This window comes from Meles meles, chromosome 8 (assembly GCF_922984935.1).
Source record: "Meles meles chromosome 8, mMelMel3.1 paternal haplotype, whole genome shotgun sequence".
In the NCBI taxonomy this organism is placed as follows: Eukaryota; Metazoa; Chordata; class Mammalia; order Carnivora; family Mustelidae; genus Meles; species Meles meles.
In genome coordinates, this window is record NC_060073.1 from 106,814,497 (window position 1) to 106,840,383 (window position 25,887).

The following is a 25,887-nucleotide window of genomic DNA, read 5'->3' on the forward strand; positions in this document are numbered from 1 at the left end:
TGTCTTTTGTTCACCTTGGTCCAAGAACTCGTTAGTGGTCCCTCAGAAACTTGGGGAGTACCCTAATCTGGTGACCATATTTGCACATTACCTTTTAGGCGGGTTATTTGTTTTTGTGTTTCCTCTCATTTAAGTTATGTTTATTCTGGGGGCACCTAGGTGTCTCAGTGGGTTAAGGCCTCTGCCTTCGGCTCAGGTCATGGTCCCGGGGTCTTGGGATTGAGCCCTACGTTGGGCTCTCTGCTCAGTGGGGAGCCTGCTTCCCACCACCACCCCCCCCACCTATCTGCCTACTTGTGATCTCTGTCTGTCAAATATATAAATAAAATCTTTGAAAAAAATAAGTTTTATTTATTCTGCTAGCTTTAACTTAAGAGGGTATACTCTTACCTGTTTTTAATTTCTCAGTGATACCTTAGAACTTCTTCTGTGATAGTCATATCTCCTTTCTCCAAAAGTAGGCTTCTTCTTATTAGACCATGTGTCTTAATTTTTAATTTGGGAAATATTACTACTGTATCTAGACACTGTATTCTCATTTGGTATCTTTAGTTTCTGATGAGTATTTAAGAGGACTTTGATTCATCATGGTCCATAAGAAGCACACTAAAATTTTGTATAGAATGCTCATCTGTCAATATTGGAAACTTACCTGATTGAAGGATTGGACTTTCATTGTTCTAAGTGATAGGATTTAGAATTATGACTGTAATAGCAGATATTTAATGTATTCAAGAATTCCAGTGAATACTGTTTGCAGGTCTTGCAGAAAGTGTCTCATTACAGCCCTTTCCTTTATATGTCTTCTCAATACTGAGTTTGATGAGAAGATCCAATGTTGGGGAGAGATTTTGTTTTTTGTGAGAAAAATGAGAAGGGTTGAGGTGTGTTATCTGTAATAGAGTGGAAGGGATTGGTTTATTACCTCATTTGAAAATGAAATGAAATTACCTCATTTGAAAATGAAAGCTGAGTTCAGTGATCCTAGCTGCTAAGGCATTTTAAAGCTTTAGGGGGAAATTCATAAGTCACTCTTTGAAAATGCCAGTGTAAGGCAGGACCAGCATTTTAAATGTTCACCTTCCACAGAGCTAGTATTCTGCTTTATAAATACATCGTGCTAGAAATTGGGGAGGCTCAGGTCTGGTTAAGGTTAAGCGACAGACGTGAAACAGTCCCTTGTATGATGTCATAGCAGCACGTGCAACAAGACGGTGCTATACTACTTCTCTAATGTGTAGGAGGTGGACACAGTCTGTCAGTACCACGCCCATTACCCTCTCCTCCTCTAATTCTGACCTGCCCTAGTTTCTTAAACCAAACCAAATATCTTCCTTCCACGACCCAAAAAAGAGAGCTGATTACTTGATTCTTACCCACTCGGCGCCCCCCCACCCCGCGCCCCGTCCCCGGTGAAGGAATTTCCCTCGTGTATAAATGCTCGGGCTGTGAGTCAGTAGTTTTTGGCATTACTTCTCTACTAGCTCCTAGTCAGGAAGTTCAGCCAGGGGTTGGAGTGATTGCTAAACACCGAGGACTTCCCAAGACCCATTTTTAAGACTGAACTAATATTGTGACTCCTGGGAACTTTGAAACTCATCCTTCCTCACTACCGTAATTCCGAGACTCACACAGTTGACTGTTGTTTCGCACAATTCCAAATAACGCTGTTGGGTCACATGATTTCTAGGCTAGTGGTATTGTGCAGGAAAAGCAAGATTAGTTCCTTGTCTGTGTCGTGTTCCATTTTCACAGTCCATACAGCACTCTAAATCCTGTTTATGTAGTGTGCTTTGTGGGATGTTTGGTTCTTTGAGTCATTTCTAGCGAAACTACTGACAGCTTGTCTCCTTCACTCCTCCCCTCCCCTGAGTCCACTGGGAAATTAATCAAGGGCCCAAATTATTTCTTTTCTTAGTCTTTGTCTATAATTGCAAGTGAGGAATTAGGGTGATGAGTCCTCAGAAGCTTTCAGGTTTTAAAACATGGAGAATCTTGTCATCGTGTCTTCTGGTGAGGTTGTTTCTTTAGGATAAATAAATATTTTCCCACTTTACTTTGTTCCTCTGCCCCCTACTCCTGAGCTGTTTACTTACAACAGCGAGGAAGGGGAGTACATGTTACACTTGGAGGGGTTGCCTGTCTATTTTAGCTGTGTTTAGCTTAACAGACATTGTGAACATTGGAACTGGCTGCAGGCTGTGCCTAATCTGTTTACATCTGCTTTGCATTGCTTCCTGGTCAGCCCGAAACGAAGTCAAGGGTGTTGCTCTGAAGTGGTGGACCAAATAAGAAAATTTCCTGTTGCAGGCTGTCCTGATTTTTAAATTAGTGCCATTCGTTCTTTCCTGTTTCCCCTTACCACACAGACATACCCAGTTGATGACATGCTTACTTTTAGGGATACGATATCTCTGTCCTATACAGCCCCAGGCTCCTGATCTTTCCTAGAACAAAGAATTTCAAGTCTCAAAATTGATAGTAAAGCTCTGGTATTTAAACCATCCCTCGAAGACAGACATGTGGTTCAAATTAAAGTCTGTGCTCTGTATTATGAGAAGGGGATAGAAGATACCGTTTCAGCCTGCAGACAAATGCTAACCAACCGGAGTGTTGGGGGCTGGAAGGAGACTTAACAAATTACTTTAGGAGCCACTTGTGAGGGGAGAAATAAATGACCATAGGCCACATGAAGAGAACCACCCCACCCATGTGGCTTCTGTTGTGCGGATAGGAGTATCCATCTTAACCGGTTTCTGCTGCTGTTTTCTTATGTAACTTTTTAGAACATTCATCATCTTAATGTCGAATCTGTAGATCATAAGTCTTTCCTGTTGCCAGTGAACAGTTGGGGACATAAAGGATCTTTATGGGCATCTTCGTACCTGAGAATTTTCTGAAACTATTACAGAATGTTCACCACAATATATGTAGTTACCCTGTGACCATACAAAGTTATAATCCCACTGACTGTATTCCCTACGTTGGACTTTTCATCATTCATTGTACCCCTTAAAACCCCTTAATACCTGTTTCACCCGCTCCTCCAGTCCCCTCCGGCTGACAACCGCCAGTTCTCTACATTTACGGGTACGTTTCATGTTTTGTTCTTGTTTGTTCATTTGTTTTGTTTTTTAGATGCCTCATATGACTGAAATTGTATGGTATTTGTATTTTTCTGTCTAACTTATTTCACTTAGCTTGATACCCTCTAGGTCCATCCATGTTGTCACGGAATGGCAAGATTTCATTCTTTTTTTATGGCTGAGTAATACTCCACAGTATGTATCTTCTTCTTTATCCATTCATCCATTGATGGAGACTTGGGCTGTTTCCATATCTTGGCCATTGTAAATAATGCTGCAATAAACATAGGGGTACATGGATCTTTTTCAGTTAGTGTTTTCATTTTCTTTGTGTGAATACCTAGTAGTGAAATTCCTAGATTGTATGGTTTTTCTATTTTTAGTTTTTTGAGGAGCCTCCATACTGTTTTCTAGAGTTAGCTGTGTTGGTTTACATTCCCATAAACTGTGCACAAGGGTTCCCTTTTCTCCACATCCTTGCCAGCATTTGTTGTATCCGACTGGTGTAAGATGATACCTCACTGTGGTTTTGATTTGCATTTCCCTGATGATTAGTGATGGCGAACATCTTTTCATGTGTTGGCGATCTGTGTGTCTTTTTTTTTTTTTTTTCTTCTTCTTCTTTTTGGAAAATGTCTATTCAGGTCCTCTGCCCGTTTTTACTAGGATTATTTAGGGGTCTTGGTGTTGAGTTGTGTGAGTTGGTTATTTATTTTGGATATTAATCCCTTATTGGACATCTCATTTATCAATGTCTTTTCTCATTCGGTGGGGTTGCCTTTTCATTTTGTTGATGGTTTCCTTCACTCTGCAAAGCCTTCTTGTTTGATATAGTCCCTTTTGCTTTTGCTTCTTTGCTTGGGAAGACATATCCAGGAAAATATCACTAAGGCTGTTGTTCTTGAATTTACTGCCTCTGGTTTTCTTTTAGGATTTTTATGGTTTCAAGTCTCACAGGTAGGTCTTCAGTCCATTTTGAAGGTTTTTTTGTGTGTGTGCATGGTGTAGAAAAGTGGTCCAGTTTCATTCTTTTACATGTAGCTATTTGGTTTGCCTAGCACCATTTATTGAAGAAATGGTCTTTTCCTCATTGTGTTCTTGCTTTCTTTATCATAGATTAATTGACCATATAAGTATGGGTTTATTTCCGGACTCTCTATTCTGTTCCATTCATCTCTGTGGAGGTTTTTGGTGCCAGTACCATTACTGTTTTGGTTACTATAGCTTTTTGATATAGTTAGATATCTGGGATATCTCTTTCTCTTTTAGCTTTCGGCTGTTCAGGGTGTTTTGTGGTTCCATACACATTTGAGGATATTTTGTTCTAGTTCTGTGAAAAATACTGTTGGTATTTTGACAGGGAGTACACTGAATCTGTAGATTGCTTGGGTAGTATGGGCATTTTAACAATATTAATTCTTTCAGTCTGTCAGCTGATATAGCTTTGCATTTATTTTTGTCCTCTTTCATTTCTCTCATTAATGTCTTAAAAGTTTTAAGAGTACAGAAATTTTATCTCCTTGGTTAAATTTATTCTTAGGTATTTTTTCTTTTTGATGCAATTGTATATGGGATTGTTTTCTTAATTACTCTTTCTGCTATTATTAGTGTATAGAAACAATAGATTTGTCTATGTTGATTTTGTATCCTACAACTTTACCAAGTTCATTTACTAGTTCTAGTAGTTTCTTGGTGGAGTCTTCAGGGTTTTCTCTAGAGAGCATCTTGTCATCTGCAGATAGTACCAGTCCGACTTCTTCCTTACCAATTTGGACACCTCTTATTTCTCTTTCTTGTTTGATTGCTGTGGCTAGGATTTTCAGTACTTTTCTGAATGAAAGTGGTGAGAATGGACATCCTTGTCTCTCATTCCTGATCTTAGAGGAAAAGCTTTCAGCTTATCACCATTGAATGTGATGTTAGCTGTGGATTAGTCATAGACAGCCCTTATTATGTTGAGATATGTCCCCTTCATACTGGCTTTATTGAGAGTTTTTATAATGAATGGATGTTGAACTTTGTGAAATTATTTTCTATATCTATTGAGATGGTCATATGATTTTTAACCTGCATTTTGTTAATGTGGTATATAGTGTTGGTTGATTTGTATATATTAAACCATCCATGCATCCCTGGGATGAATCCCACTTGATCAAGGTGAATGATCCTTTTAATGTATTTTTCAATATACTCAACATTTTGTTGAGAATTTTTACATCTGTTAACCAGAGACATTTGTTTGTAGTTTTTTTATTTTGTAGTATCATCTTCTGGTTTTTTGTGTGTGTTTTTTTAAAGATTTTATTTATTTATTTGACAGATAGAGATCACAAGTAGGGAGAGAGGCAGGCAGAGAGAGAGAGAGGAGGAAGCAGGCTCCCTGCAGAGCAGAGAGCCCAATGCGGGGGCTCTCGATCCCAGGACCCTGGGATCATGACCCGAGCGAAAGGCAGAGGCTTTAACCCACTGAGCCACCCAGGCGCCCCTCATCTTCTGGTTTTGGTATCAGGGTAATGGTGGGCCTCATAGAATAAATTCAGAAGCATTCCTTCCTTTGCTATTTTATGGAAGAGCTTGAAAAGAATAGGTATTAATTCTTCTTCATATGTTTTGTAGAATTCATCTGTGAAGCCATCTGGTCCTGGACTTTTGTTTGTTGGGAGTTTTTGATTACTGATTCAATTTAATTACTAGTAGTTGATCTGTTCATTTTTTTGTTTGTTTGTTTCTTCCTGGCTCATTCTTGGAAGATTATATGCTTCTACTAATTTATTCATTTATTATAGTTTGTCTAATTTGTTCACTTGTAATTTTTTGTAGTAGTCTCTTATACTCTTTTATATTTCTGTGGCGTTGGTTGTTACTTCTCTTTCATTTCTGATATTATTTACTTGAGTCCTCTTTTTCTTGGTTAGTCTATCTGAAGGTTCATCAGTTTTATTTATCTTTTCAAAGAACCAGATCTTGTTTTCATTGGTCTTTTCTATATTTTTTGGTTTCTATTTCATTTATTTCTGCTGTGATCTTTGTTATTTCCTTCATTCTACTAAGTTTGGGCTTTGTGTGTTCTTGTTCTTGTTCTTTTAGGTGTAAAGTTAGATTGTTTACTTGAGATTTTTCTTGATTCTTGAGTTAGACCTGTATCACTATAAAATTTCTCTCCTAAGTGCTTTTGCTGCATCCCAAAGATTTTGATCGCATGTATTTCCATTTTCATTTGTCTTCAGGTATTATTTTATTTCCTTTTTGATTTCTTTGTTGACCCATTGGCTGGTCAGGAGCCTGTTGTTCAGCCTCCATGTATGTTTGTTTCTTCCTGTTCTTTTCTTGAAATTGATTTCTGCTTTTATACTGTTGTGATTAGAAAAGATGTTTGATATGATTTCAGTCTTCTTAAATTTATTGAAATTTGTTTTGTGGTCTAACATGTGATATGTCCTGGACAGTATTTCATGTGCACTTGAAAAAAATGGAGCACAGAAATTCTTCATAGGGCTTCAGGCCTTTCTTTGACTTCATAAGTACCACTTTGAAACTATAAAGTATATATTTAACTTTTTGAATATACATCGACTCTAGTCTCTTCTTTGCCTTAAGTTTGTTGCTTTTTTATTCTTGTATTTTACTTCTATTGAAGTTGCCCCTCTTCTGTTTTTTCCTGTATGTTGCTCCAGTGTTTGGTCTGGTAGTGTTCTTCTTCCTGAGCCACGTGAGCTGAACTTGAGCTTATGATAGTGTAGTTATTTGACTTGTGTCCCTGAACTAGAATGATCCCAGGTTGACATGAGTTGAGGAAATAGAGTACTCCAGTATTCCTTAGGATGATGTTAATTCTAGAAAACTAAAAAAAGTTATTAAATACAAAATGACTGTGGTTTTAAAGAAATTGTGAGGCTCCGTCTATTCTCTGGCTTGTTACTTATGGGATTTGAATAATCAAAAGGTAATAGTCAGAAAATAAAATATGTTCTAAAGTTAGGAGAGAGTTAAGATTATTTAATTGAAAAATTTGCCAAAATTATGTCAACTCTCAGTTATCCAATTTTGCCTGTTTGTTTTACTATCTGGGTGTTTTGTTTTTTGGTTTTGTTTTGTTTTTTCCCTTCCTCCTCTTTCTTCTGGCCGTCCAAGTTTCTTTCTTTCTTTCTGGTTTGCTAGTTTTATTAATAAACCTGTTTACCTTAGGTTGGTCGTATTAAAGGAAAAGAAGAGAGATCTGAATCTTCTCAATGTTGTTCTTTGTTAGCAGCTCATCTTAAATTAGGGAAGATAGTAACATTATAGGAAAAAATGGATTGTTAAATTACTTATAAGTAATGTGTCTTAGTCCATTCTGGCTGCAGTAACAAAATACCACAGCTCGAGTAGCATATGAATAACAGAAATTTATTGCTCACACTTCTGAAGTGATAATATAGATCATTAAAATATTTACTCCTTTTAAATTGTATTTGACTACAACTGTAAATGTTATCATTGTATATAAAATCTTCATAGTTTACAGTCCTTCATTTAGGATTATGGTTGTCTTCAACAAAAATGTCATTGAGCTCTCTGTTTTTAATGAGTAGCTCCAGTTCCTGGCCTCTTAACTGTTCACAAAACGCTGCTCTGAGTTCTCAAGCATTTATTTTTTTTTAGCCTTCTCTCTCTTTTCCTCTTTTTCTCCCTCCCTCTCTGCTCTTGATTAATCAGTGAATCATTTGTAAAATATTGAATGCCTTGTCTTTTGCCAGATGCTCTTCTAGGTGGTAAGAAATCAGTGGTGAGGAAAAACAGCCTAATCTCTATTCCTCTGAGCCCTGATGATGATGGCGCTTAGATCCCAGTGAAACTGCCCTGAATGGCAAGAAAAACAGAAGTAGGGAAGAAAAAAAGATCCTATGCTCTTCTCATTTTTTTCTCTGCTCATAGTGAAATACAATATAAGTAGACAGAATTGTGCATTAACCATATACGTGTATTTAATGAAAGTATACTGTAAAGCAAACACCTGTGCAATTACCACTAGGAGCAAGAATTAGATAATTTCATCAGCCCAGACTGCACCCCACCATCCCTACCTCATCCTTGCTGTAAGAGGTAATTGCTGTCTGAATTTCTGTGTTTTACCGCTTGTGGTCCACAAGGGATCGTATTTATTGGGGATAATGTGCAGTGGACTCATCCTTCATGTAGTTTGCCTGTTCTTGACTATGTATGAATGGAATCATACGAAATATATTAGTTTGTGCCTTACTTTACACAACAGTGTGTTTGTGAGATTTCTCCATGTCTGTATGGCTGTGATTTAGTCACTTTTATTTCTTTATTGTATTTCATGATATGAATATACCACAAGTCCTTTTTCCATCGTATCTAGTGACGTATATTTGCGTTGCTTTCAATTTGGAGCTCGTACAATAGTTGCGTGAACATTCTTCAGCGTTTATCCTTGTGCAGTCTCAAGCATTCAGGAGTGTTAGTCAAGGAGCAAAGTCGCTAGGTCGTACATTATGTCTGTCTCTGGCTTTTGCCGGTAATGCTGAACTGGTGTCAGGTGTGCATGCGCGTGTCCGTTCCTGCACGCCCTCACCAGTGCTGGCTATTATTTGTAAGTTTTACTATTTGTAAGTTTCACAGTCCGGTGGGTGTGTGGGTGACTGTGTGGGTAGGTTTTAGTGTTTTAATTTTTCTAATAACAAGTTTGAACTCTTGCTCACATCTTTTGGCCTTTTCTTGTGAAGTGTGTTTAAATAAGTCTTTTGCGCATTTTTCTGATGGGTTGTCTTTCTTACTGATTCATAGTTTTTGTTTTTTGTTTCACTAGTAAGGATGTGAGTCTTTTGTTGTATGGGTTACAAATGTTTTCTTTCATTTTGTGCTTGCTCATTTTACTTTTTTTTTTTTTAAGATTTTATTTGTTTATTTATTTTAGTGAGAGTGATCATGTGAGCTGGAAAAGGGGCAGAGGGAGAGGGAGAGAGAATCCCCAGCAGACTCTGCACCAAGTGTGGAGCCTGATGCGGGGCTTGATCTCACGACCCTGAGATCATGACCGGAGCTGAAACCAAGAGTTGGACGCTCAACCGACTGAGCCACCCAGACGCCCCTTTCATTTTGCTCTTTTTAAAACATCTTTCAATGAATAGATATTTTGGTATAATTTTAATGTAACCAAATCACCACTGTTTCCTTTATGATTAGTGGTTTTTGTTTCTTATTTCGGAAATCCTTCCATCTGTTGAGGCATTAAAGATACTCACTTTATTTTTAAAAATTTAGTAGTTTTACCTTTTGCCTTGAATCTGTGATCCACCTGGAATTGATTTGAGGCTTAGTGTGAGGAAGGTGTCCTATTTAATTTTTGTTCCACATGGAAAACCAGCTGTTCCTATGCCATGTGTTGAAAAATTCGGCCTTTTCTCAGTGATATGTAGGGCTTACAATTCTTTCCAGAGTACTGTTTTTTAAAGAAACATGCAGTATGCCTCAAGCACGATATGACTTTGGGAATTACATAAGCAGAGTGAGGGGTTGAGAGTCAAGAATGAAATGAAAAACAGAATGTAATAACTAAGGAATTTGGAAGTTGTGCGAAAAGAGTTATGGGATGTACATTTACCTCAATGTAAACCTACATAAGATGCTGAAAGCACAGTTGTGGGTGTGGGATTTGAGGGCACCCAGGCTGGCGTTATGGGCTTGGCCTTGTTCTTGGAAATTTTTTTTTTAAACTTCAAATTTGGGCATGTTACTTAACAAGCCTCACTTTCCCAGGCATAAAACAAAAATAATGCTCCTCTTAATGAGGTGATAAGTAACATGCCACTGTCACCCAGCTTTCAACAGAGTGTCCTTTACAAATGTCTTCTTACTTTATTCTGTATGGTCGAGAGTACGGCAGAAATGGGGAAAGGGCTGCTCTGAGCGAGACCAGGCCGGTCTGGTTCTAGGTCATGCCACATACCAGACTCTGTCCAGGATTGTGCCACTTGGCTCCATGGCCGGGTGGCTCCTTTCTAGGTACCCCGACTGAATTCCCTAATAGTTGAGAACCATTATTTGTCATCGGACTTGGTAAGAAATGCCTTACTGTGCTCACAGTATGGCGTCTAGGTGATTCAGAATGAATCTGGATTATGTCTGTACAACTTAGCATTTCATTAAGACAAATAGAAATTCTGAGGGGAATTGACGCCATTTCTGATCTCGAGTAACAATCTCACCATAGTTTTCCCACAGACGCAGGTCACAAACTACTTGGGTGACATCATATGTCACTACGGACTGCCCTTCTTTCACGTGCTTCTCTCCTGTCTCAGCTTCCTCGTTGTAATGATCTTTCTCTCTGCTTTTGGCTGCATCCTCTTTCTCTTCCTGTACCCATAGAGTGGGAAGTACTTAGGGGTACCTTCTAAGCCTTAACTCCCAGCCATCCCCTTTTCTGCACTTATTCTTTCAAAAAATTTTTACCCATTCAATACTATGACTCAGTTCCTCAGAAAATCTAACTTGAATTTCTTCTCATCTCCTTTAACTCAGGATAGAACAAAAATACATATTTTTTTCTTCCCAAACCAACTACTACTGTCTAGACTTTCATGTGCCCAGGCTACCCAGACATGCATGGTTATACTGTCTGCTTTCCCCTCCTTTTTATCTGTGTGTTCAATCTGTCTTCAAGTCCTGCCCAGTTTTTTCAAAATATTTTTTGAACTGTCTTTCTCATTTTCATTACTTCTGCTTTATCACAAGCCTTCCTCTTCACCTCACCTCTAGTCTCATCTTGCTTTCAGGTTAATTTCAGTGCATCACCTGTCCGCTCTAGAAGCTGCAGTGCTGACTCCTCAGTGCCAGTAAGCGTGGTCCTCAAACTGCTTCAGAAAGAGTTCCTTTTTGTTCGTTTGTTTACATCCCGATGTCTAAATTATGTCCAGGAGATCCAGTAGGGCTGACGCGGGGTTTGTGGATCCCTCAACATTTCTAAAACTGCATTGGTGATTCTGAAGTACAGACAGGATGAAAATCAGTGATTGGGAGAGAAGGGGATGGGATGAGGGTGTTTATGATTCAACGTAAGTAATTATCAAGATAATAGTTTTTTATTTGGGTGGCGGATTCCACCCAAATAACCATTTGGGTTATTTGGTATTGAAAATAACCATTTCTAGAAGAAAACACAGGGATGAGTCTTCACGACCTTGTGTTAGGCAGTGGTTTCTCCGAAATGACCAAAAGCATAAGTGACCTTCGAAAAGGCTAGATAAACTGGACTTCATCCAAATTAAAAACTTTTGTGCACCAAAGGACACCATTAAGAGAGTGGGAGAGAATTCCATAGAATGGGAGAAAATACGCAAATCGTATCAATGGACTTGTATCCAGAGAGTATAGAGAACTCTTACAACTCAATAGTAATAAGACAACCCAATTCAACAATGAGCAAAGGACTTGGATAGACAATTATCCAAAGAACATCTACGAATGGTCAGCAAGCACATGAAACAATGCATAACATTATTAGTCAACAGGAAAATGCAAACCAAAATCATAGCGAGATACCACATACCCCCGTAGGTTGGCTGTAATTAAAAAGAATATGGCAGTAATAAGTATTGGCAAGGATGTGGAGAAACTGGAACACTTGTACATTGTTGGTAGGAATGTAAAATGTGGCATCCACTTTGGATAAAAGTTTGGTCAGTTCCTCAAAAATTTAATCATGGAGTTACCATACCATATGAGACACACACACACACACACACACACACACACACACACACCCGTAAGGATAGATATATATACATATTTTATAAGTCACTATATATATATATATATATATATATATATATACACACACACACACAACCCTAAGAAATGAAAACATACACTCACAAAAGACATATAAGAATGCTCATAGCAGCATTCTTCATGGTACTGAAAAGTGGAAATTATCAACTGGTGAGTGGATAAATAAAACACAGTATAACCATACCACAGAATATCCCTCGGTGGTAAAGAAAAGAGCAAAGCACTGATTGATGGATGATAACACATGGATGAGCCTCGACAGCATTATGCTAAGGAACAGAAGCCAGACACCGAGTCTACGTATTGTATGATTCCTTTTATAGGAAATGTCCAGCGTAAGCAAATCCATGGAGACAGAAAGCTGAGGAGTGATGGCTTGGGGCTGCGCTTATTGGTGGGAGAGTTGGGGGAGAAATGAAGATGGACTGCTGATGGGTACAGGGTTCTTTTTGGGTGATGAAAATGTTCTAAAATCAATTGAGGTAATGGTTGTACAACTCTATGAAAATATTAAAAGCCACTGAACAGTGCATCTTAACTGGGTCCTTTTATGGAATATGACATTTATCTCAGTGAGGCTAGAGAAGAACAGTCTGAGTAAAAACAGGCCATGAGTGGGGCAAGGGGAAGAGTGTGTCCCCACCTGCCCCTTCCTGCCTCCACAACAACCCAGCAGTGGGGAGTTACTTCCCGAAACTACCAACGGAACCCAAAACAGATTGGTTTGAGTTTCAACTTTCATTTTTTCCTTCCATTCTTCTTAAAATGCCCCTCGAAGGTAAGCAGCCAGGAGAGTAAGGAGGAGGTATGCTTCCTGTTCCAGTGGTTCAGTCCCTGGAGTGTGGATTAGAAGGAACTAAACTTTCAAAATGAGTTCCAGACTTAGTATGTTAATAACTTGAGGTTTCCCCACATCAGTCACTTAGATTTTCAGAAAGTAAGTTACGTTATCGGCGAATGGACAGTGGGCCGGCCAGAGCTGTACCCCACAAGGCACACAGCCATTCTGAGGTCGCACGTGAAGCCCTGGGAGGAGGCAGTAGCGGGGAAGGTGCGGCCGCATTCGCTCTCAGTGAAGCTCTGGAGTTACAGTGACCTGTGTTGAAGTGGGGGGGGGTCGTATTCCGTGAGGTTTGGTACATTAAAGAATGAACTGGGGCCTCCAGGATCACTCATCAGAGGAAGCTGGCTTTCATGGGAAAAGATGAAGTGTCCTAGCCGGCAAGGAGAGACGGATTTTGCATAAATGTGCAGTGAGGAGTGGGAACAACATGTGGTGTGGTTATAGGGGACCCCTTGACAGGTTTGCAGGACTAGAGGATTTCTGCTTGGTGTGTACTAGGAAACAAGGGCAAGCAGGTGTGTGGGTGGCAGGGCGGGGGGCGGTTGTTGTTGAATCTTGCTGAAATCTTGCTGTTGGTCATCGGTATAGCTGTTGAGCAAGCCCCCGGGTTGTGACGCGCCGTCGAAGCAGGTGCTTGCCCAGATGTGGATGCCTGCAGTTGTCGGACCCGGAGCGTATCATTCATTCTTGGGCGGTCATTTCTCATCTTAGCGCCTCATAGCAATCCAAGCTCGTACCCGCCACTGGAAATGGTTCCCTTGGAGAGTGTTTCCTTTGTAAAGATTTCCTGTTTGCTAGCTGGAATAAACATGCTCATGCCATTAAGTTTGTGCCTTCCCCTCCCCAGCAGACTAAACGGGTTAAATGGTTGCTAATTGTAGGTAGAGTATCTATGGTTCAAAATGAGAAATGTCCTATATATTTTAAAGCTGTTTATTGGGAAAATTTTAAACCTACTGCTTTTACTTAATTGCTTTGCTTGTTGTGTTGTCCATTCAAAATACAAAATACTCCATGACTCTCTCCTCTGGACTTTGCTAAATAAGCAGTCCCACCAACGTCAGCGTTCTTCTGTTATGACAGACGCCATCTCCACGTCTCTTCCACATGAAACAGAGGAGGGCCAGCCGTGGAAGAGGACCTGAGGAAGAGGTGTGCAAGCCAATTAAAACAAAACAAAACAACTAAGGTCCTCTTTCTGGAAAATTCTCAAAGACATCTGCTTTGCTGAATCTCATTTGTTAGGATTTTTAACAACCTGTCCTCAGTCTCACAGGAGAAATATTAACAGGGTTCAGCGCATGCAGACTTTAGTAAATGAAAGATACTGGGTTTCAAAAGTTGTAGGTTGGTTGGTAGAGCTTCAAGTGCAGTTGCATTCATAGTTGACATTTAGTAGGACCCTGTTGTGTTTAAACACTAGTGGGGCGCCTGGGTGGCTCAGTGGGTTAAGCCTCTGCCTTCGGCTCAGGTCATGATCTCAAGGTCCTGGGATCAAGTCCCACATTGGGCCCTCTGCTTGGCAGGGAGCCTGCTTCCTCTCACTCTCTCTGCCTGCCTCTCTGCCTGCTTGTGATCTCTGTCTGTCAAATGAATAAAATCTCTAAAAATGACATAAACACTATTATACTGGGTAATCAGAGAGAGTGAGAGGTGAGTAAGGTATTCTTAAAGAACTAGAGAGAGTGTGTGTTTTTCAGGAGCTAGGAGAATAGGATATATATAGGTGGAAATAACCAGAATTGGGGAGAAATACAAAGTAGTAGGGGAGTACAGAGAAGGTGGACGATATTTCCTGTGGGAGGTAAAGAAAGAATTAGCAGAAGTGATATTTATTTCCCATTGATGAAAGAGAATATTCGATTTCTTATGGGAGTAGCTGTAAATGTTTCTAATGGTGGCTCTGACCTCTAAGCCCCCTGTGATCATTACGTTAATTTTAGAAGTGTAGGCTGGAGGGCTAGGAGGTAGAGACTCTAGCCAGTGGCTGGCCGGCTGCCTTTATAAGGATGACAAGGCTCTGGGAGCCAGAAAGTGACAGGAGGCTTGGCCTGATTTTATTGCCACTTCGTTCAGTGGCCCTTTCTGCTGTGTGTGAAAGCACTGCATGGAAACAGGTAAATCCAGCTCTCGTCCCCCCATTTACTCACTAGTGGAGGGCATAAACACATAATACAACTAAGCATAAGATAAGGCAGAGTAATTGGGACATAGAGGTATAACGAAGGACTATGCAAGCACAGAGGAGGAAGCCACTGACATAGTCTTCTGTGGTGGAAACCAGTTAAGGCTTCATACAGGAAGTAATATTTGACTGGGCCTTGGAAATGAGAGATCTTTCCAATGTGGGAAATAAAGGAAGAGGCATGGCACAGAGAGGAAGTAGCCAAAGGAAGGCCTGTGAACACAGGATGTGAGTAGTCTAGCAATACTCGAATGGCCAGGAGAAGTTGGAAAGGTGGACGGGGCTGGGCCGTGGGGGGCTTGAAGAATAAGGCTCAGAGGGTTAGACTGTTTTGTGAGCAGACAGGAGCCCCCTGTGTTCTTGAGTGAGGAGTTGACACAACATGACTTATGTGACTGTCCCCACACTGTGAATGAGTGGCCTAGAGGGAAATGAATTAGCAGTAGTGAGCCATGCGTAAGCCTCGGTCAGAGAGAACACAAGTGTGAGTCGAGCTGGTAGGAATGGAAATGGGTTCAGGACACCCGGGGTAGAAGTATGAAAAGTTTTACTACAGTTTGGAGGGAGAAGGGAGACTCCAGAGCTCCCAGTAGCTGGGATGGCAATGCCATCAACGAACATTAATGGGAACATGAGCAGAACAGTTTGGTTTTGGGAAGGTGGCGAGTATGAGCTCTTTCTTCCCAGGTATATTAGAGGTTCATATCAGGAATTTAGGAGAGGTACCAGGACCAGAGATAGCAACTTCAAGAATTATTACCAAAAAAATGATAATGGAAGCTATGGGACCAGAAGAGGCAGCCTTAGCAAGGAGAGAGAGACAAAATCAGCACACACCTTACAAGAACACACGTGCTGTAAAAGGAATAAAGGAGTAAAGCCGGTAGCACATGGAGACGGGCTTGTCCAGGGGAGTAAAACTGCGGAGGGGGGAGTAGCGAGGCGCTGGGCATTTTCAGGCGCTATTACCGCAGGGAATGTGGTAGGCCTGGGGCGGGAGAGAGTAGGCTGGCTCCCAGAGGAGTCGTTCTTGTAAATACATACATGAAAGTATTCAGAAGTCAGTGGCTCTCTGTCCTTTGGCCTGCCATCCTTGCTCATTTTCTGAGCATTCCTCTCCGCGTCTCACCTCTCCTGTCTCCCATCGGCTCCTAAAAGAGCGGAAGGGGAAGAGAAGTAGAGAAGTAGGGGGATGTTGAAGCACAAAGGGCCTTGGAGTTCAATGGCACATGTTCCTGTTTCAATGTGTAAATAAGTTGCCTAATCTTTCTTTTGAATAAGCCACCATAATGATAATAGCGTCACTTTATCTAAATTTTCAAGTCTGTGTGTCTCTAGTGTTCGTAAATGTGTTTGCCATAAGAGGTAAAAATAATAGGAAAAGTCTGGGTCCTGGTGAGTGGGCTTAAAGGTGTCACTAATTCTGACGCGGCCTTAACATCAGTCACTTCCCGACGTCACTTTTGTTCTGAAGGCCGTAGGTGTGTTGGCCACCTCCGTGGAGCTTTCTGAGGGCGGCAGCGCTGGTTCTGCTCACGCAGGCCTGTTGCGCGTCCTTCAGCTAACCGGGGTCTTGGGTGTCCCAGCTCGCCTGCGGCTCCCTCCCACCAGTGTGTCGAGTTCCAATGGCTGTTGGAGGATTGCTCAATGGTCCCTCTTCCCATTGGATCCTCACATTCAACGCACCAGAGCCTTTATTCAGTGACGAGAAGCTAGTAACATGAGTTGTGTCCATGTGTCTTTCTAGATTTTGGCTTCAGTAACCTGTTCACTCCCGGGCAGCTGCTGAAGACGTGGTGCGGCAGCCCCCCCTACGCGGCGCCCGAGCTCTTCGAGGGAAAGGAGTATGACGGGCCCAAAGTGGACATCTGGGTATGTACTGTCCTCCCTGAGCCCCCTGGCTGGTGGTTCTCCTTCACTGGGAACAGCCGCCGTCACCCTGGGGGACCGCGAAGGCTGCACACGAATCGAGACCTCCATCCCTGTGCTTTGAGTTCCCAGTTCCTCACGCAGTCTTTCCTCCAGCTCTTGTCTTATGGACCGAGCCGCAGGTGCCAAACTCCCCCTTTTGCATCTGCAAAAAAAAAAAAAAAAGCCCAAGAGCAATCTTGGGTGGGTGCCCTTGCCAAGAACAAAGATTCTTTCTGTCATTGCCACTTGCCTTCTCCCTCGAGGATGAGTGTGGAGAGAAATTCTAGATATGTTACCCAAAATTAATGTCTGGACGCAAAGAAGAATGTTAACTATCCAAAAGATGATTGACCTTGACAACGCCTCATATTATTTCTTACAAAGAAAGAAGAAAAAGTTTGTTCCATTATCTTGTGCATGACTCACCACCGTCTTCATACACATACTATAATGGCCTCTTTTGTTTCCTCTGATGCGATTAATTGTGTGTACTCTCTGTTTGGGATGCAGAGCCTTGGAGTCGTCCTCTATGTGCTTGTGTGTGGTGCCCTGCCATTTGATGGGAGCACACTGCAGAATCTGCGGGCCCGGGTGTTGAGTGGAAAGTTCCGCATCCCATTTTTTATGTCCACAGGTAAGGGAGTTACCAGCACGTAGCAGGGATGGGGTTCACAGAGAGTTAGACATGCTGAGTCCTCGCAGGAATTGGGTGACAGAGTATGAACGGCCCATTCAACAGCCTTTCTTAGCGCCAGTGTGCTGAACCAGCGCCTCCGGAAGTGGGGCTCTCTGGGAACATAGCGTACAGCCTGTGGCGTCCGGTGGCCCTGCTGAGGCGGCCTGAGTTTGGCCCTGGCACCGCCTACAGCTGCTCATGTCGCGTGGCTGACTGACTGCTAAGTCTGCCTGAGCTTTGGTTTCCTCATCTGTAAGTGGCTGGCAGTTTGGTGAGGGCGTTACTCTGAAAACTGAACTAAATAGTCTGTGAAAAGAGTCACGTAGTCACAAGGCAACAAATATTCCTGCTTCACCCCTGCCCTTCACCCCCCTCCCACTCTTTTTCACAAGAATATTTTCAATTATGGGGGCCCCGCTGCACTGTGGCCAGCAATGCCCAGGATGGAGCAGGCTTTGCTTCTCAGTCTTGCTGCCACATTTCCCACTTCCATGACATGTATCCCCCAGACTCAAATAAAAAAAGTGGTTTTCAAATGAGTGGGCAGTAGGGTGGTCAGTAACCCTCGGAAAGCTGTAACCCTCCAGACACCAGCTGCCCAGAACCTACAGGGTTTCCTCACCATTTCTGTGCACGTGAGAAAGGAACAGCTCAGAGACTGTGCTGGAAGCGTCTAGTTTCTTTTGCCTCGACATGTTTTCAGGTTTAAGGAGCGACGCACAGAGTGTGTGACCCATGTTGGCGACACAATATAAGCACACGGGAACTGCCTTTTAGAGTAAATAGGGGAAACTTTTTCTAGATTTTACTTTAAGTCTCCTTAGCTTTAATGGCTTCATAGCATGTCTGATAATGGTTTAAGTGCTATGAGAAAAATAAAATAGAGAAGGGGGTCAGCGCTGGTGGGCAGGAGGTTATTTGAAAATGTAGGATCAGGAACCCCGTTCACTGAGAAAGTAACATTTTGGCACAAAAGTAGAGGAGGTGAGGGAATGAGCCGTGCAGCCTGAGGGCGAGCTTTCCAGTCAGGGGGAGCAGCCAGGGCAGAGGCCCCTGGGAGGGAGCGTGCTGCAGTGTTCCAAGAATCAGGCCAGGGCCTCTGTGCTTGGAAGGAGTGACAGGGACACGAGCGATGAGGTCAAAGAGGCAAGAGAGAACTTGCTTTTAGGGCCTAGTCAATGAAAAGACCTGAGTTTTTACTTGGAGCCAAATACAACGGATCAGATGGTATTGACAGAAACATGATACGATCTGACTTTGGTTTTTTCCTAACTTTTATTATCACAATTTTCCAACACACAAAATAAGTCCAAAGCGCGTGACTGTGATTGTTCTTTGTTTTGTTTTGTTTTTTAATCATTTTGGCTGTTCTGCTGGTTAAAAGGGTTAGGGGCTAACGGAGGGGACTTTTGCAGTCATCCCAACCGGAGCGACTGGTGGTTCATTCCCAGGCTGCGTGTGGAGCTGGAGACGGTGAGAAGTGGTCAGATTGGAGAGATACTCCATGCTGTGGGGCAGGCACCGTTCAAAGCAGTTTATAAACACTGACTCATTTCGTTATTACAGCAACCCTGTGAGCTACATAAGTCTGTCACCCCCATGTTACAAGTGATAAAACTGAAGCCAGGACGTGGTTAGCGATTTTCCCAAGATAACACAGCTACAAAGTGGCTAAACTAGAATTCGAACCTAGCCAGTCTGGTTCCAAGAGCATTCGTGCTGGATTTGACGTGGAAGGAGTCACTAAAGTGGCTTGAGCAGCTGGAGGGATGGGCTTACTGCTGACTGAGACGAGGATGACTAGGGAAGGATACCGAATTTTGGCGAGATGTTTTAGATCATTTCGTTTGAGATGCACGTTACACCTGTAGGCTGAGATCTGGTGTAGGCTGTTGAATATAGGACTGTGTAGCTTAGCCAAAAGTCGTGGACCAGGGATGTCCGTTTGTGAATCATCGGTGTATCGATAATATTTACAGCTATGAGATGGGATCGCTTTGTAGGTAGTGATTATAGAGAAGGGGTCCAGGGGCTCATCTCCGGACCATTCTAATGGTCAGAGATCAGGAAGATGAAAAGGGATCAGCATGGGAATCACCAGCGAGGTAAACCAGAGGGGCTGCTGTTCTAGAAAAAAGGAAGAATGTGTTTCAAGGAGGAGGGATGGAGGAACTCTACCAGATGCTGCTGACAGGTTAGAGAAGATGAGCGGGAGTGGAACATTGGATTTGGGAAGGTGGAAATCAGCACCGGCATTCATTGGAGGACAGTTTCGGTGAAGGGACAGGAACTCAAACCTAATTCATGTGTCCACAACAGAAAAGGAATGGAGGGGAAATGGCGAAAAGAAGTAGACAAAGCTTTTCCCAATTTTACTATAAAAGGCAGCAGAGACGGGGTCCAGCAGCATGCTCTGGCCAGTCATCCATGATCCCGTCCTCATCTGCTGGGTGTCCTCGATCCTTATCTGCACGTCTGACCAGCAGACTTACGTTCTTTCTCTTTTATAAAAATAAACTTTATTTTTTAGGGCACTTTTAGGTTCACAGCAAAAGCGAACAGAAAGTGCAGCCAGTTCCCATATACCCATGTCCCCTCGCTCGCAACCTTCCCCACGATCGGTATCCTTCCTGCACCAACGTCACACATCTGTCACAGTCCGTCATCCTACGTCGACACTGCATCAGATTATCATCCAAAGTCCGTAGTTTACAGTAGTGCTCACCCGTGGTGTCCACTGTGTGGATTTGCACAAACATATGCTGACAGGGAGCCACCATTACACTCTCATACAGAGCAGATTTACTGCCGGAAGAATCCTCTATGCCTTTTGGTCCCCTCCCCAACCTCTGGTAACCACTGATCATTTTACTGTCTCCCTAGGTTTGCCTTTTCTAGAACGTCATGTATAGTAGTTGGAATCCCACAGTGTGTGGTCTTCTTTCACGCAGGAATACGTACATAGGGTTCCTCTCTGGCTTTTCAGGGCTTGATCACCTTTCCTTTTTAATGCCGAATAGCATTCTGTTGTGTGGATTTACCCCCATTCATCTGTTTACTCGCCAGACATTGGGGTTGTCTCCATGTTTGGGCAGCGATGAATAGAACTGCTGTAAACTTCATGTGTAGGTTCTGGTGTGGACTGAAGCTTTCAACTCCTCGGGCAGATAGGAGGAAGTGTGATTGCCGGATAGAAAGGAGGAATATGTTTAGTTTTTTAAGAAACCGCCAAGCTGCCTTCCAGGGTAGCTGCCGCATTTTGCATTCCCACCCCAGTGAGTGAGCGTCCCCTTGGCTCCGCATCCTGCCCAGCAGGCTGTGCTGTCCGTGCTCTGGGGTTCTGCCGTGCTAACGGACAGATGCGTGGTGGTTGCCTGTGATTTTAATTTGCAATTCCCTGATGATGTATGATGAGGAACATCTTTTCATAATGCGTATTTGCCATCTGTCTTCTTCGGTGACTTGTCTGTCCAAGTGTTTGGCCCATTTTTAAAGAAGGTTGTGTGTTTTCTTATCCTTGAATCACTCCCTATTTTCTGAAACACTTTTTCCTCACTGCTTCTCAGACACCACATTCTCTCGTTTTCCTCCCGTCTCTCTGGATTCACCTTCGCCCTCATCTGTGCCAGACTTCTCTTCCTCTGTTCCTCCTTTAAGTCTTTCCTTCTTTATACCATCGTCCTGAGCCATCTTAACTGCCCTGGCTGCAGGGAGGACTGTGATGTTCCGCCCCCTGTTAACGCCCAGTCAGCTCTCCGGCCCAGACCTCTCCTCTGGGCTGAAGGGTGACCTATCCTGCCCATTGCTACTGATCAACTTCACATTTACGTCTTGAATTCACATCAATAGAAACATTTCAAACCTGACTTGAACTCCCCCCTCCCTATCCTTGGTTGCCTATCCTAGTGAATGGTGGGTGTCGCCACCCGAGCAAGGCAGAAACTCACCACTGTCACAGCTGATCAGTTACCAAATTCTGTCCGTTCAGCCCTCCTTTTCTGTGACCACGTCCGTAGGGGTTCTTGCCCAGATGAGAAATAGCCAACTAATGGCTCCCATCCTGTCCCTCCCTGGTCCATCCTCCACATGCTGCCTGAGGACTCTTTCTAAAACAGGCATGTAAAAACAACACACACACACACACACACACACACACACACAGATCTGGTCATAGCATTTTCCAGCTTAAACTTTTCAGTGGTTCGCCCCCGAAATGGTTTGCCTCTAGGCTAAAGTTCACTCCTCAATGTGGCAGAGGCACTGACTTGCAGACATTTTGACCATGACCGTAGTAAACAATATCTTATACTGTGACCTGGAACACGCATATACCCATACTCCTGAACGGAAGTTGTTTTCGAGAAGCAAAACTTGCCTTGACTATGGGCAGCACACTCCAATATATTTTATTCTATTACATTAAAAACTATTGATTATAACTTACTAGATTGATGTCATGACTGTTGTTTGAAAAACAGTGGTCTAGAAATGCCATATGACCTGGTGCCTGCCATTCTCTGCGGCCCAACCCCCACTGTACACCTAGTCAGCCTGACTTCCTTCCAGTTCCCTGAACTGGTGATGTTCCGTGGAGCATTTCCCTCTGCCCGGAATACTTCTTCCTCCCCCAACCCGACTCCACCCACTCCTGTATTCTCGAATAAGAAATCAGATGTGCTAGAAAAAGCTTTGAGATAATTTCCACCAGTCTTCAGATCTCTGGGTTTGGTTTGGTTTTGTTTTAAATCATGGGACTTACCAAACTTTTTATTGTAATTACTTCTTTTATTGTACATCTTCGGCACCAGACTGAGCTTAGAGAAAATATAGATGAAGCATGTTTTTTCACAGTTGTCTAGAGCCTAACGTAGTATCTGGCATGTAGCAGGACTTAGTAAATAGTGAGTAGATAGTAAATAGAATCCTATTTAAAACCCTCCAATGGCTTGCTTTTCCACGTAGAATAAAGTTCAAAAAGCCATTATCATGGTGGCCAACAAGGCCCAGCGGTGACTGGCCGCCTCTTTCACATCATTTCCTGCTGCTGTGGACACAGGTTCCGAGGTCACAGAGGCATCCGTGCCGTCTCTCAGACTCGCCAGGCACACACGTTCCCGTTCCCTCAAGTATCCACATGACTTGCTTCCTCGTGTCACTTGAGGTTTCTGTTTCAAAGCCTCCTCAGAGAGCCCTTTCTCTTTCCAGAACTTTGCTTCAGTTCTTACGTGGCCTGTACCACTGCCTGACCGCATCTGTTGATCGCGTCCCTATTTGCTATCCCACTGCCTCTTGACGGCATAAGCTTGTTTCTGTTCACTGGTGTGTTTATTGTATTTATTTCCAGGGGTTGGGACAGTGCCTGGGTCCTCGTAGGCACTCAGGAAGTGTTTGGTGAATGAATGAATGAAGTCCTGCGTAGGTTTGTTAAAATGCTATCAAAACCCCTCCAGAATGTACACTGGCATTCAAATAATAATATCAGTATTAGCGATCGATATTTCTTTAGGACTTTCGAGTTGACACAGTATTTCCTATACTTGGGCTAATTTGAGCTGGATAACTGTACTCTGGAACTGATATTGATACATACTATTTTAACATTTTGCCAGTGAAGTTTAAAGAAATTGCTTGGTCTGCCTAAAGCCACACAGATAATAAATGACTAACCTAGTCCTTTATTCAGTTTTGTTTGATGACACCGCACTGTTGCAAAGAAAGAACAAGATAAACAAACCACTTCCTCTGCTTTTCCAGTGTCCACAGTACTTCCTGTGAGCAGTTTGGATTCCCTCCGCCCTCCACCCCCGTCCCCTTGCATCACGGCAAAAGACTGGTACTCCAGCCTTGCCGGAGCTGGCTTCAGCTAGTGGATGCTGGTAAAAAAGCTTATCATGCTGCCAGCCGCATTTGTCTGTTAGTGCCTAGAAATAAACTGTATAGCATTTTAACTACTTAGAACTAATATTTGTGATATAAGTTAACTTGAAAGTTTAAAGACTCACAGACTGTCAGTATTATTACCCCAAATGTATGGTCACTTTTCAATCCTAGACAAGTAATTCTGTAAGTAGGATTAAATGTTTTCATAAAATTAAGGCCAGAAAATGAGAAATAACCCAGTCTAGGAAATGAGTAGACGGTTCTGTATTAGCAGTCTGAGCCCTCCTGCCCTCAGGGACACACACGGGCTTGGCCTTGCCTAACACTGGAGGCCTGAAGCCCGAGGCCCAGCAGGCCATGCCGTCAAAAGGCCAAGGTGTAGGTATAGGAGCCAATGAACTCGTAAAGCTGCTTAGTCTCTTCTTAGCTCAGACGTCGTAGTACCGTGACGTTTCAAGTTCACATGAAAGAAGCCTGCAGTCTGTCCCTGAGTACCTTTCCTCCTTACACCTCTGGCTGCTGGGCACAGCGGCACCTCCCCAGAGCTCGAGCCAACTCTGAGGCCGGCGCCCGTCGGCTCTGCTTCCTGTGCTGTCGGAGACACCGCGATAGAGCAAAGTCCTAAAGGGCAAGAGCCTTTCTTTTCTCAGGCTGCTGTCACAGACTTGAGCTGAGTTGATCTGTTCTTCTGCCTTAAGGATGTAGACGCTCCCGCAGAGCTGCTGTTCTCTAAATGAGCACCTGGGGGCCAAGTGCAGAAGGCCGCATCATCTAGCTGCTTCTCGCGGAGCTGAATTCCAGGATATCTGCAGCTGTGTGGGTCCGTGCTACCAGATGGACACAGTTCAGGAATTCTAAGCATCTCTTTATTGTCGGTAATGTGTGGAATGAGGTGTTCCCGCAACCAGTGGGTATCTCTGGGCCTGGGCCTGGGTGACCGATGCAGGCGTCCTTCCATGGGCATCTCGAGATCCACTGCAGACCTGGTTTCCCAGTTGGAAGATCGCCGTATACATGTAAAAGAGGATTTTTTCGAGGCTGAACGATTGTGTACCACCCGGTTTTATACTGATGGATACGTCTTCCCTTCTCCGCTGGAAGAGAAGCTTCTTTATACCCGAACTGTGTTCTTCTGTACGTCTCATCTCCCATAAAACCTGACAGCCCTGCTGTGGCATAAACACTCAGTAACTGTTTCTTAGTGAGAACTGAATTGTCACCGCCTGCCTCAGATTCTTGGGTCTTACTACTAAACAGGTAATTCACTGATGATCCCAGTTATTCTCTGCTTTATGGGCTTTTGTTGTATAGGTTGTTAAGCGAGTGACCAGGTCACGTGACCCCTTGTTTTAAAAAGGTTTTGATCTATTACAAATTTGGCTTTCTGTGTCTCAAGTGAAATAAGTTTGGTCTAGACCAGCGTATTTGGATTAAAATTCTGAGAGCATCCTGGACCGTGGTCAGGTAAAAACCTTGAACCAAAATTACAGAAGAATCGAAAGTTGAAACTTGCTGGTTTTCGAGCTGTGATAGATGATGAGACCCTGTCTGACCACATGTGTTGGCAGGAGCTTTCTCTGACTCCCCTCCACTGAAAGAAGCCAACAACTTAAATTTTTTGAGCACCAAACTCATTAACTACCAGTATATTTTTAAAATTATTTAAAAATAATTTTTTATTATGTTATGTTAGTCACTCTACAGTACATCGTTAGTTTTTGATGTAGTGTCCCATAATTTCGTTGTTTGCGTATAACCCCTGGTGCAATATAGTATTTTTTTAAAACCTGTAGAGGCCTACTTCTTAAAGCCTAGTTGGTCTTATGCACTTACCAGTTATACTCTGTGCTAGTGAATATTGTAAGATCAGTCATTCATTTAACTGAAGGAAAATTAATTTAAAGTGGAAAAACTGCCATGCCAGTGAGAGCAGAGAGATCTCTTGTGGACAATATTTTTGAGTCCTTATTGATCAGACTTCATTGTGCCTTAATTAATTGTAATACTGCATAAGCGTTTTATCCCTGGGAACGCAAGGCCCAGGCTTCCATAATGCAGCTGATGGAGACTGCTTTGCGGCTCCTGCCCAAAAACCTTGTACTTCGATGCGAGCGGCTCTGCCCTGATTGGCTTACTCCTCGAGAACCACACACCATCTCTCTTGGTTAAAAGCACTTTGCGTAGAGGGGATGGGACAGGAGATGAAAGGAGCTCACCCGCCAGCGACCAGATACTAAGGGGCTCAGCACCCTGAAAGCAGTTCTCTCCCACATTTTGAGGCATACTCTGCCACTAGCGGGAAACCCATGTAGCACTTTCATGTTAGTGAATGAAGAAATCACAGGTGATGTCAGGAAAGAGACAGGATCTGCCTCGGGGGTACGCAGGCCGCCTCTGATTTTACCTGACATGGTGGGGAACTGCCTTACGGCTTCTTGCCCCTTGCAGGCCGACTGTCTCCGAGCTTACGGCAGCCCTACGGAGGAAAATCGAGAGGGGAAGAAAGTTCTAA

General features: G+C 43.0%; 1 protein-coding gene across 7 annotated transcripts in view; it reads left to right on the top strand.

Moving 5' to 3' along the window:
* The window catches only part of SIK3 (SIK family kinase 3), a 244,460-nt gene that overhangs the window by 177,641 nt on the left and 40,932 nt on the right, over positions 1-25,887 (top strand). For all 7 annotated transcript variants that reach the window (XM_046017210.1, XM_046017214.1, XM_046017213.1 and 4 more), the window contains exons 5-6: positions 16,656-16,780; positions 17,330-17,453. In XM_046017210.1, coding sequence (XP_045873166.1) covers positions 16,656-16,780; positions 17,330-17,453 — 249 coding nt within the window. The remainder of the gene's footprint in view (positions 1-16,655; positions 16,781-17,329; positions 17,454-25,887) is intronic.